The sequence below is a fragment of the Erpetoichthys calabaricus genome, chromosome 10, assembly GCF_900747795.2.
Source record: "Erpetoichthys calabaricus chromosome 10, fErpCal1.3, whole genome shotgun sequence".
Classification (NCBI taxonomy): Eukaryota; Metazoa; Chordata; class Cladistia; order Polypteriformes; family Polypteridae; genus Erpetoichthys; species Erpetoichthys calabaricus.
The window spans coordinates 94,808,137-94,820,894 of record NC_041403.2 but is presented as its reverse complement, the minus strand read 5'-3'; the positions used below and the strand labels follow the sequence as shown (position 1 = coordinate 94,820,894).

At 35.3% G+C, this 12,758-nt stretch overlaps 1 protein-coding gene across 1 annotated transcript in view; it reads left to right on the top strand.

The window, feature by feature from the left end:
• The window catches only part of zgc:113278 (Translocating chain-associated membrane protein 1-like 1-like), an 84,339-nt gene extending 72,063 nt beyond the window's left edge, over positions 1 to 12,276 (top strand). The window contains exon 11 of the mRNA XM_028811629.2: positions 4,532 to 12,276. Within this exon, the coding sequence (XP_028667462.1) occupies positions 4,532 to 4,605 (74 nt within the window). The 3' untranslated portion in view covers positions 4,606 to 12,276. The remainder of the gene's footprint in view (positions 1 to 4,531) is intronic.
• Positions 12,277 to 12,758: the final 482 nt, after the last annotated feature.

Genomic DNA, 12,758 nt, shown 5'->3' with positions numbered 1-12,758 from the left:
AACAAATACTGCTAATTATACCACTGTAAGAGAACATACAGACCATGATAAAGAGTTGAGGCACCATCCTGGTGACCCCATATAACTGGAATGAACTAATCACACAAAAAAAAATGCAATAATTGCAGATCAGTCTTTTCAGATGCAAGTGCCCAATTGAAGTCCTTCTGGCAGGAAGAGACAGGTCCAGGTGGATGGACACCGGAAGTGATGACAGTGGTGGTGTAGCCATCAGACTTCTGGTCTGCAGAAGGGGAGGATAAAAAAGACCTAAGAAAACCGTGCCAATCCCTGGAGTGGTGGGGAATTACAATCACCAGAGCAGCATGTGACAGACTATATCAGTTTTCTATGACTAATATAATTATTGAAAGGTGACACTATTCCTGTCACACAACCCAATCACATATACATCAATTGGATGCACGTGTAAATTAGTAATATGAGGTGTGCTGGAAAATTAGTAACTATTGATTACTTACAGTGTTTGTCTTTACTATTTAGTGTGCAATATTTGCTATCAGTAATAATTTTTCCAAAATAATGCATAATTTCTGGAATCCCAAGTTGCACTAGTTGTTTTTCAGCATCCTTTTCTGAGAGTTTTTTATGTACAGTGCATCTGGAAAGTATTCACAGCGCATCACTTTTTCCACATTTTGTTATGTTACAGCCTTATTCCAAAATGGACTAAATTCATTTTTTTCCCTCAGAATTATACACACAACACCCCATAATGACAACATGAAAAAAGTTTACTTGAGATTTTTGCAAATTTATTAAAAATAAAAAAAATTGAGAAAGCACATGTACATAAGTATTCACAGCCTTTGCCATGAAGCTCAAAATTGAGCTCAGGTGCATCCTGTTTCCCCTGATCATCCTTGAGATGGTAATTAGCAGCTTAATTGGAGTCCACCTGTGGTAAATTCAGTTGATTGGACATGATTTGGAAAGGCACACACCTGTCTATATAAGGTCCCACAGTTGACAGTTCATGTCAGAGCACAAACCAAGCATGAAGTCAAAGGAATTGGCTGTAGACCTCAGAGACAGGATTGTCTCGAGGCACATATCTGGGGAAGGTTACAGAAAAATTTCTGCTGCTTTGAAGGTCCCAATGAGCACAGTGGCCTCCATCATCCGTAGGTGGAAGAAGTTCGAAACCACCGGGACTCTTCCTAGAGCTGGCCGGACATCTAAACTGAGCGATCGGGGGAGAAGGGCCTCAGTCAGGGAGTTGACCAAGAACCCGATGGTCACTCTGTCAGAGCTCCAGAGGTCCTCTGTGGAGAGAGGAGAACCTTCCAGAAGGACAACCATCTCTGCAGCAATCCACCAATCAGGCCTGTATGGTAGAGTGGCCAGACGGAAGCCACTCCTTAGTAAAAGGCACATGGCAGCCCGCCTGGAGTTTGCCAAAAGGCACCTGAAGGACTCTCAGACCATGAGAGAGAAAATTCTCTGGTCTGATGAGACAAAGATTGAACTCTTTGGTGTGAATGCCAGGCGTCACGTTTGGAGGAAACCAGGCACCGCTCATCACCAGGCCAATACCATCCCTACAGTGAAGCATGGTGGTGTTAGCATCATGCTGTGGGGATGTTTTTCAGCGGCAGGAACAGGGAGACTACTCAGGATAAAGGGAAAGATGACTGCAGCAATGTACAGAGATCTCCTGGATGAAAACCTGCTCCAGAGCGCTCTTGACCTCTGACTGGGGCGACAGTTCATCTTTCAGCAGGACAACGACCCTAAGCACACAGCCAAGATATCAAAGGAGTGGCTTCAGGACAACTCTGTGAATGTCCTCGAGTGGCCCAGCCAGAGCCCAGACTTGAATCCGATTGAACATCTCTGGAGAGATCTTAAAATGGCTGTGCACCGATGCTTCCCATCCAACCTGATGGAGCTTGAGAGGTGCTGCAAAGAGGAATGGGCGAAACTGGCTAAGGATAGGTGTGCCAAGCTTGTGGCATCATATTCAAAAAGACTTGAGGCTGTAATTGCTGCCAAAGGTGCATCGACAAAGTATTGAGCAAAGGCTGTGAATACTTATGTACATGTGATTTCTCAGTTTTTTTATTTTTAGTAAATTTGCAAAAACTTCAAGTAAACTTTTTTCACGTTGTCATTATGGGGTGTTGTGTGTAGAATTCTGAGGAAAAAAATGAATTTAATTCATTTTGGAATAAGGCTGTAACATAACAAAATGTGGAAAAAGTGATGTGCTGTGAATACTTTCCTGATGCACTGTAAATATATTTGTGTGATGGACACTACAATAGAGAGTCCTATGCCTCCCATAGTTCTTTCTTACTTTGTTCACCAGCCACTGGACTAATTTGGCAAGGTTTCCTATGTGTCTCAGAAGTTTAGGCTAAAAGGAGGAGGTCGGAGTTCTCTGCAGAAATACGAACTTAACTGCTGTTCCTACCTGCAGCTTTCCTTCTACCTACTTACCGCTTTGGTTATGAAGTTGTTTAAACTGCTTTTGTAGTGCTGTTTAATTTCTGGTAATATGCAATTCTTTAAAAAAAAAAAAAAAAAAAAAAGTCACCCCTTTTCAAATCTAAATACTCTTAATATAAATACTTAATGATATAATTTTGTATTAATTATATAGTCATGAGATATGGACTTGTTTAATCAGTATTTTTATATGATGTTGTCTTTTCTATAGTTTTATACTTTCTGCTAAATGAAGAAAAATAAAACCTGCATTAGGCAGTCAGTTTCAATTGATTTTACTGATAATTTGGAGGCATTCAGCTTTTTATGCTTTTGATAATCCCCTCATTTCAGTTAGGCATTTTGGCATTCTGCTGCCTGTTTATTTCTTATTCTTGCCATCTACTAACACACTGATGTATGCTTTGCCGTAACAAAAAGAAAAGTTGGTGAGTCTGTCGAAATCAGTTACAGGTGACCTTAAATACAAGTCTGCAGCCCCATATAAACGTAAAGCAGTTTGCAGGGACTGTTCATATTCTGTCGTCATGTGCTTACTTCTTTGTGAACACCACATACAGTATCTTTTTATTTTGTCTTGTGTTTTATTATTACACTATGCTTGCATTTAGAAAGAGAGAGATGGTGCCAGGAATGACTAGTTCTGCACAACACCTGTGTGATATTTAAATTGTATTAATTAAATAGATGGAGGGACAGTTTGTTATGGAAAGACCAAAAGCATTGAGTTTTGTTTTGTATTTGAAACATGTCTGATATGATTTGTAATTCTATGTGTCTTATGGATCTGTGATCTATTCATCATTGTGAAATCTTTAAAAACAGTATGGTAATTTAAAAGAGAAAGCAGTGCTTCTGCATAGACTTTTACACTTACATACTCTATTTAACTAATACAATTTAAATATCACATAGAGTCTAGACCAGCTTTTTACCCAGTGCTGTAACATGTTTATAAGGATTATGATTTTGTCTTTGACTGCACTCCATCAGATTCCATATGTGAAATGGGCATTCAACAGGGCTCTGCTGGAGGTCATCCAAAACACTCTGGATTTGAGTGAGGGTGTTACGGTAGGTGTGTCCACACATGTCAGGAGATTTGAGGATGTCCGGTGGTGTGGTTAGCTGGAGCAACTTACATGGTGGCACTATAGCTTTCTAGCCAAATCATATCACAGTCCAATCTCTGATATATACTGTATGTAAGATTGGAATTAAAACATAGCAACTAATTTAGGTTGCTAATGGGATGAGTGATATCTTATAATAAGCAAAAGTTGAAAACAGTGAAATTGCAACAACTTTCAAATACAGAACAATTTACAAAACATGGAAACCCTCCTGTAAAAACTGCAGGTGCAAATAATATCAAAGCCTCCACAAAAGCTTGTCTAATTACACCCAAATTACATAATTTATTCCATTTGCCTTTGGTTTTTCATGTGTGAAAAACTTGTTTCATCTCCCTTAAATCTTCCCTCATAGCTCGTACTTTTCAGTCGTGAATCAGCCTAGTCACTCTTCCCTATACTTCCTGTTGCACGGCTATGTCTTCTTTGTAATATGGAAATGAAAACTGCACCTAGAATGCCAGAAGTGACCTGCCCTGTGTGTCACATAGCCTAGACAAAACCTCTCTCAACTTGTATTCCACACATCGAACCTAACATCCTATTTAGTTTTCTTAATTGCTTCTGTCTGGATGTAAACAGTAACAAGTCAAAAACAACCCCTGGGTCTTTCTAATAAAGTGTACTTTCAAGTTTCCCATTCCGTACTCAAATCTAATATTGACATATATGAGTTTTATAAGGTAAGCTAGTTCTGCTCACTGTTCATAGTGCCAGAGAGTGCTGACATGTTACATGCTGAATAGCGATTCCAAGTAGCAGTGTCACTGTACTGCATACAAGTGCCAATAATGTCCCTGTAAACCTGTAAAAAAACAAAGTAAGATGATTTGATGTTCCCAGTGTATAAAGGTGACAGTTTCTTTACAGTTGTCTTGTGTTCACGAGAATGTCTTCTAAAAGCTTGTTCTTTCTTTTCATGATAGGTAATGCTGTGAATGGAGTGTTGAAATACGAGGATAGAACTTCACCACGTGCAAGGAAAACCAAAACATCGTAAAGATTCCACCTGCATTAAAAATAAGAAGGAAAAATGTACTGTTCTCTTTCTGACTTGTCCCTAAGCTGCTCCTTTCACCCCAGTCTCTGATAAAATGAACTATCTCTTAACTTTTGAAGTATTAAACCGTCCTAGTTTTGTTTTCTGTGCTTTGGAAATCAGATATTTTTTTACAATCTTATGAAATGTATATAGTATGTGCTTATATATTTTTTCCTAATAGTTTTATTTGGAGAGTCTGCTACCTTTGAAGCAGACCGTTTTTGGTCTTGCAGCTCGAATCCATGTATAGCTCAATACACAACTACAGTGTAGGTAGGCTGTCTGGAATCTCATCCACCTTCCTTTCAAAGCTTAAAGGTGTTGACACTGTAGACATTTATCCTGTTGTCATGTTTATTTTGAGGGTTTTATATTACAGTTAACTTCATTTTTATTTTTGGGGAAGGTGATAGCAATACATTGTGGTTTTACTGTAGTTGAAGATCTTTTAAACTCTTTTATTTGTTAGGACCTTTTTTCTCAAATTTGTAATTTCAGGGTCTCGAAGCAATCTGGCCTTGTAAAGAAAAATTCTCCACCAAAACATTTCAGTGCATAGTGCCTGCAATGATTAATTACAAACTAGACATTTGTTTTTAATTTATAATGACAGTACTCATATTAATTGAAAAAAGAGGCAGAGATCTCTAATGTGAGTGACCTAACTTTGCTTTCATTACCATTTTTTATTTAATTTGATTTCCTAATTCAGCTGTTGGTGCAAGCATCTGGTGGCCTTTAATTCATTATGGTCATTTTACAGTGCTTGGCTCTAATAGTGCCTGTCCATGTTGTAGAGCAGTGCAGAACGTGACCTACATTCAAGTGTCCTTATATACTTCAGAAAGTGCTGACTATTTTTTGTGTACAGTATATGAACCATTGCTTTTTTATTCAGAGTTAGATGTAGGAATGTGTACAACAATAATTTAAAAAGAAATTAAGATGTACTGTCTGTCCTCTGAGAACTTTTGGATGAATTCTGTATGGTTATGCATAAATGTGCATTGTTTTAGATGCATGGATCTGTGTGGCTGCATCTCTGATTTTAAATGTTTTGTCAGTGAATTTGTCTTTTTGTTGTCTGAAGTCTTTGCAGAAGAGCTTGTCACCTTTTTGTCTGTTTTTTTAGCAATAGAGTAAAAATTTTACAAAAGCTGGATTTCTACAAAACAATCAGAAATGTACTTCTAGAGTTCAAGTGACATCTGAAAAAGTGTTTTACTAACAGTGGGAAACTTGAATTTAAGTTACTCATTTTTATTTAATTTTGCTAAAACATTTTTTTTATCTTTACAGAAGCTTTGTGCAATCCAGAAGTTTCTAATGTAATTTGTCTTTAGTTTTGATTTCAAAAAAACTCATGAAATTATTCACTCATTATAAATGCTGGTAAACACATATTGAGTTTCCCTTTAATAAGAAAGTTAGCACTTCCTTCACTTTTCATTATCTTGATTTAAAATTATAGCAAATGTGCCTTTGCGTTATAATTTACAGATTAATTTTTTAACAAGGCTGAAAAACCTTCTTGATTACTGTTAAGTATAGCTATTACATGCAGGCTTTTGAATTAAATGTCTTTAAACACACACAAACATTTTCTTATTAAAGTTATGAAATTGAGAAAAAAAGCACAACATACCTACACATCATCTTCATTTTTTTGATGAAGAAAAAAATCAACTCTTTTCAAAAAGCAGCAACAAGTTTTAGGTTTGTCAAGTTAGCTCTTTATGAGCTGGGCAAGACAGAATGTTAATTATAAGTCTAATAAGTAATTTAGTATAGTTCTAGATCAATAACACTTGCAATTAAATTTTAAAGCTGAACGACCCAAAGAATATCCTGTGATCCATATTGCTTACAAAATATCCACAGTTTCTCTATCGGAATATATGTACCCAAGGCTTGATTAAGAACCCCACTGGCCCCATTGTGTCAAAGCTCAAAAGGTACCTCCACTAGGCATACGTACTACTATGAACATCACATATGTCAGTAATAATCAAGTACAGAGACTGTAGTAGAAAAAAAATCCAAAACATTATAAAAGGTCAACTTTGCCTTTCTTTTTGTTCATTAACGTATTACAATGAATGTAACAAACTGAGCAACATCACATCTGCAAGAAATCATCTTTCTCCTGATAGTGTGGTTAATGAACGTTAATTTAAAGGATAAGTTTAGTATTTTTGAAGTCAAAGTTGTTTCTTCACAAACATGGTATATATGTATTTGCCACACACGTTCTGAAGTTACATTATAAACTTGAAAAATCTTGCTTGCATTGGCACTTTATAATAGAGGCTATAGGGTACCTCCTGAAAATAAAAGACTAAAAACTAACCCATAAAGCGTCAAAACGTTTCATATAAGAAAATATGCCTTCTGCGTTTCCGCCACATATTTGTGACAAACATAAGGGACCAGGAAAAAAACATTTTTATTGCATATTCCAGGCACTGTTTTTCTCATGGTAAGGATATGTTTTCTGTTCGCTTGTAGGAGTTCTCACCTAATATGGAAGTAAATCAAGACAAAACAAACCACATGGCACAAAACATTTACTGTGATTTGGTCTTTCAAGAGAAAACCACGTCCCTGGGAGGTTTATGAAAAGTTGTTGCACAGGACAGCTAAATGCTGAGCTATCACACATAGCTGGTCTTCTTTTAAAATGCCTGAAAGTCATAATATTTTTTTTTTGTTCAAAAATGACATGTATAAACTATTTTACAATGTGTGTGTAATCTCAGGGTGCAGATGAACATTCAGCAACTTGAAAAATGGACATATTTGGTAAATTTTTCAGTTTTTCATCCATGCCTCATACTCTCCATTGTAAAGTACCAGAGCAGGCAAAATTTAAAAAAAAAAAAAATCATCTTATTGTCACACTTTTCGCTCTCTCTCTCTCTCTCGTGCATGTGAAGGCCCCTTTGCAAGAAGGGCCGCAGGGTGTGCACCCAGGTCAACCCGCATGGCAGATCCAGCCATAACTGTACCTGTAAAAGATTATTTTTTCCTTGCAAATGTCATGTAGAAATTTAAATAAGTTAATGCAATTTTGAAAAGAAAAAAATTGAAAATTTAATCTTTAAGATAACTTACAGCACCAACTTTTGTACCCTTCCTTTGGCTTTAAAATAATTTACATTAGTAAGACAGCCTCTCATATGTAACCATACTTTCTAAACCTGCTGGATTAGAGATGTTCAACTGCGTACCCTGCTTTACCCCTTAATGTACCTTTTTTCTAAATACATTTAAAGCTTTTGTTTTCCCCATGAGCCATTGTGGATTCAAAAAACATCTGTGAGATAGCAAGAATCATGATATATGTTGGTTCTGTCATGTAGCAATGCTTTGCATTATTTTAATGTAAAACACAAGTCATATAACTATTTAAATCAGAAAATGACTGAAAAATGATGCCAAAAAGAACTCTCAAAATGGTATAACTTGTAAAAGTAGTCAATTTATTATTAAGCGTTTAATATTCATTTAACTATGGTAGTGCATAGCCAAAATATGCCAAAAAGTTTGAATTCATTCAATTTGATGTGATTTTCCGCTTGCCTTGTTAATCTACATCTTTTTAAATAATGGTGATTGATATACGGCATACATCTATTATTCATTTTTTCTTCTCTCTGTCAGTATTGATTCAATGAAAATCTTTATGGACTTTCTGTTTCCTGGTCTGTTAATTTGACAACATCCTTTTGTGAGTAACATAACATTTGTATTTTTTTTTTTATCAACAATTAATGTTTGGCAGTTTACAAGTTTTAAAATACATTTATACATATTGTAATACCAATTATTTAATATCATATCTTGTTTTTTTTTAAATGTTTATAAAAACATTTTATAAGAATTACATTCAGCTGGCCTCCACAAGCAAAAAATGTCTTTGCTTTGGGTGGGTGGTGATAAGGCAAGTGAACACTTTGAACATGCTACATTTGTTGCACATGCATCATCCATGTAAACTCAACAGACAACTGGGCATGGCATCATGGGTGACAGGACAACTGAATGAACAAGCTTGTGTCCAGGTTGTTCAACTGTTAGGATTTTCTATTCAGAACCCCCAGTGCTGGCCTTGTATTTTAAAGCTATGTTATTCTAGAAGAATTACAAAATAATCTTTAGCTTTATATGGAAAAGAAAACCAGAAAACATTTCCAAAAAATCTTCTTGCATTAAAGTTATTCATTTTTGTCATAAATGATTTTTTTAATGCATTGTGACTTTAATTGTAGGTGCACAAAAAGCACGAAGGCTTGTTTGTGGACTGCATGTGCAGAATTTCACTTTCAATTAGTCTAATCCATTATTATTTTATATACTACTGTTAACACAGTGCACCATCACAAGATGCTTTACTGTGCAAGACCAGCTGAATTCTTTCTCTGTGTGAAGTGTGCTTAGTCTTTTAGAGTCCCCTATTTTATGCAATATGCTGTACATTTTTAAATGACAAGTTGGAGCTCAAATTCTTTTAAAATGAAATGATTTATTGCAGTCTAGATAATGTAATGTTGAATCAAACTGTTAAGTACAAATTCAAAGCAAGTAATGTGACTTATTGAAACCGAGGAACTTTTTAAAAGAAAAAAAAATAATTATTTAATATTTTCTTATGTCATTGCATAATGTGCAATGTGTTTAATTTAACATCATGAGAATTTGCCAGATAGGAAACAGCAATATGTTTTATATATCCTGTGCTGTATGTACCTGGTATCGGAGTAATTCCATACTTGGCAGTAACACTTGGGAAGTGCCAAACTAGTGACAATCAATTGCTCATGTATGATGACATGTCTTTGGTTATCACAACATTATTAAAAAAAAAAAGAAAAAATAAATAACATAATGTTGCAGGTGTGGGTGATCACATTCATATGTGGTGGGACTATTAAGCAACTGCAATTCAGTGATTTTTGTGTGTTTTATACAAAGCCTTTCTTTGTAATAACAGAATTGTGAGGCAGTCTGGCACTCCCCACTACAATTGCAAGGTTTAATAATGTTACATTGTAATGATACTGTATGTGCCAATTGTGAAAATGTCTACCAGCAAAATTCTGATGCATGTTTGTTGTTGTTTTTTATTTATTTTTTTGATAATTTGTCCTTGCCATTTCAACTTATTTTCAAAACATTTTGAACCTCATAAATAAGGACATTTTCATTCTTAGAATTACAGAGGTGTGGTGCAGATTTATAGAAACTATAGACTTTTGCTTTTTTGAAGTGAGTGTGGTTCTTCATTACCAGTGTAACATTTACATGTCTGCTGGCACCTGAACCTCATGTAAATTGTCAGCTTAAGTGTTCTTATGATACGATGGCCACATATAATGTCAATGTAGTAGTGGACTAAATACAGTAAAGGTAGCAGTACAGTTTTCTACTTACAAAGAACTCTCAGTAGCTTACAGATATATTTTTCCAAATAAATAATACAATGCTTTATTTGCTGCATAATTATTAAAATTCTCTATATAAATGTTGATATTATCATGCCATACAGTTAATGTGTAAAATTAAAAAGCACATTAAAATTAAGAGAACAGTGTAGTGAATGAAAGAGTATAATCAGTGTAAACAATTTATTTTACTTGTGGAAGAGCTGAAATCAAAATTATGTTCAGCAAATGCACTCATTTAAACAGTACCTGGATGAAGTAATTGGGAAATAATCTGATGTGGCTACTGCAATGATGAACCTCAAAGCAGTAATTTTTGATTTTTTGACGTGTTAATCATTATTGAAAGCGGAAAGTATTTATTGTTTGTTAGCAAACCAACCTCAGACATTTGTTTAGAGTGGCATCGTATGATGCTGCTTTCCATTGAGTTCTTGGAGTATGTCACTATCTAAAACTCTGATTTTCATTTAAACTGTATTTGTTTTGGGTATTGGGAACATGGAAAAGGGTTGAAGATTGTAAGTTTGTTTCCTCATACAAGATATAGACATTGGCTTCTTTTTATTTGTGTGGTTGTGCTTTTCTAAGATGTTATGCTAAACATTTGAAATGTCTTTTTTGGAAGCTATCACTTTAAACCAGTGGTTCCCAACCTTTTCTATGCCCTGCACCCTCAGAAAATGTTTGATTTATGTTCGCACCCCTTGCAAAAGTAATGTCTTATCTCAAGATGAAGAAGTCAAATTTCTCATTTTTGATTTAAAATTTTAAATCTAACTTGAGCAGTTTACCTTTATAAATCCAAGTTTCACTTCTTCTGTCCAAAGAAATCTTACTATGGCACGTTGTTCAACAATGGTGCAATCCAACAGCAGGGTGCCCATGTTCATTTTTGTGTTTGGCTTTAACTACAATAATGGCAATGTGCTGCCCTGTGTGTGTTCAAAGTACCCATAAGCCATCAGGAATGCGTTGTATTGTGTCAGCTTCTATCTGTTTGGTTACAGGGTAATTTTCAAATTGCTTTAAGTTTTTGATTTGCCATGGTATCTCTAAGTAATAAATATATAATAAATAAATATTTCATGCATTAGATAACCAATAAAAAGTCTGCTACATGTTTTATGCATATTAAATACACAGTATGAAGAGCCACACTGTAAATACTGTATTATCTATGTTCTTAATTAGGCTATATTGCAAGATGATGGTATTCTACATGGTTTGTAATATGGTGATTTACCTTTAGATTTCAGTAACCTTAAAAGATTTTTAAATACTAAGGGGCTTTGCCCCCTGCTCGCTTCACTCGCCCACCCCCTACCTGAGGTGTGCTTTGCGTCCCCACTTTGTGTATCTGCCGCTCGCGTTGCTGCTGCCGTGCTGCGTGATCTGCATGTCGCGCAGCGCTTCGAACATTTAAAAACCTGTACAGCAGCTTTCCTTTTGTCTCACTGCCTTGTCTCGTAGGACGTTACAGTGTCTCCGAGAAAAACACGTCTCCTCTCCTTCCAATCCTTCTAAAAAAGTTTTTATAATAGAGAGAACTAAATAAAGTGAAATTTACAAGCCTCCAGTAGAAATCCAAGTTTATATTGTCTTGTGAAAAAGTGAAGAATGAAAGCCCCAATTCACACCATGTAGCAGGTAATTTAGTATGTGATACAAGAATACGACCATCCGTTGGAAGTAAGCCGAACTGGATTGACTCAGGCTTGCTTCAGGATGTAGATTCCCTCCTGTGTAGTGCAGTCTGTAGGTACTTCAGAAGGTTTAATAAAGGGGCTTTAATAATGAAAACAGGCAATCCGCCCTCAGAGGAGTAAAAGTCCTATTGACATTCCATTTTTTTATATGCTTGATGCCTGTATAAGATTTCTCATTTACTTGGAACTTTGTTACTCTCAGTTCAGGGCACTTTGACTTAAAACAGAGGATTCAAACTATTTTCTACAGGCAATTGTTATCTAAAAACAGCAATCCCCAAAGCAGCTACAGTGTATATCCTAGTTAATCTTATTACTAAAAACTGAAGTGCGCATTATTTTCACCAGGAAGTGATGGTGCATCATTTGGTGCCTACAAAACGTTGTCTGAACAATCCAGTGACATAATATGAAGCTACACATCTTGACGCTGTCGGTCTGTATGTTGTTGGTACTGAGATGTGACCTGAATTAAACTTAAAAAAATGCTAAATATTGCAGTTGGAATAAAAGGATTTTCTGTTAATTTTTTTCAATATATTTTCAATGCATATATTAGATTTAGTGTGTTTAAAAAATGTGCCAACTAATAACCCAAAGAAAATAAGCATGTTTATTTTTGCATATCTTTTAATGCAGGGGAGTTTCCTTTACTTACCATGGTTTCAATATTCGGTTTTTATATATACTGTGTGTGTGTGTGTGTGTGTGTGTGTGTGTGTGTATGTATATTATATATTATATATATATATTATATATTATATATTATATATATTATATATATATATATATATATATATATATATATATATATATATATATATATATATATATACACAGTGGGGCAAAAAAGTATTAGTCAGCCACCAATTGTGCACGTTCTCCCACTTAAAAAGATGGGAGAGGCCTGTAATTTTCATCATAGGTATACAGTGATCCCTCGCTATATCGCGCTTCG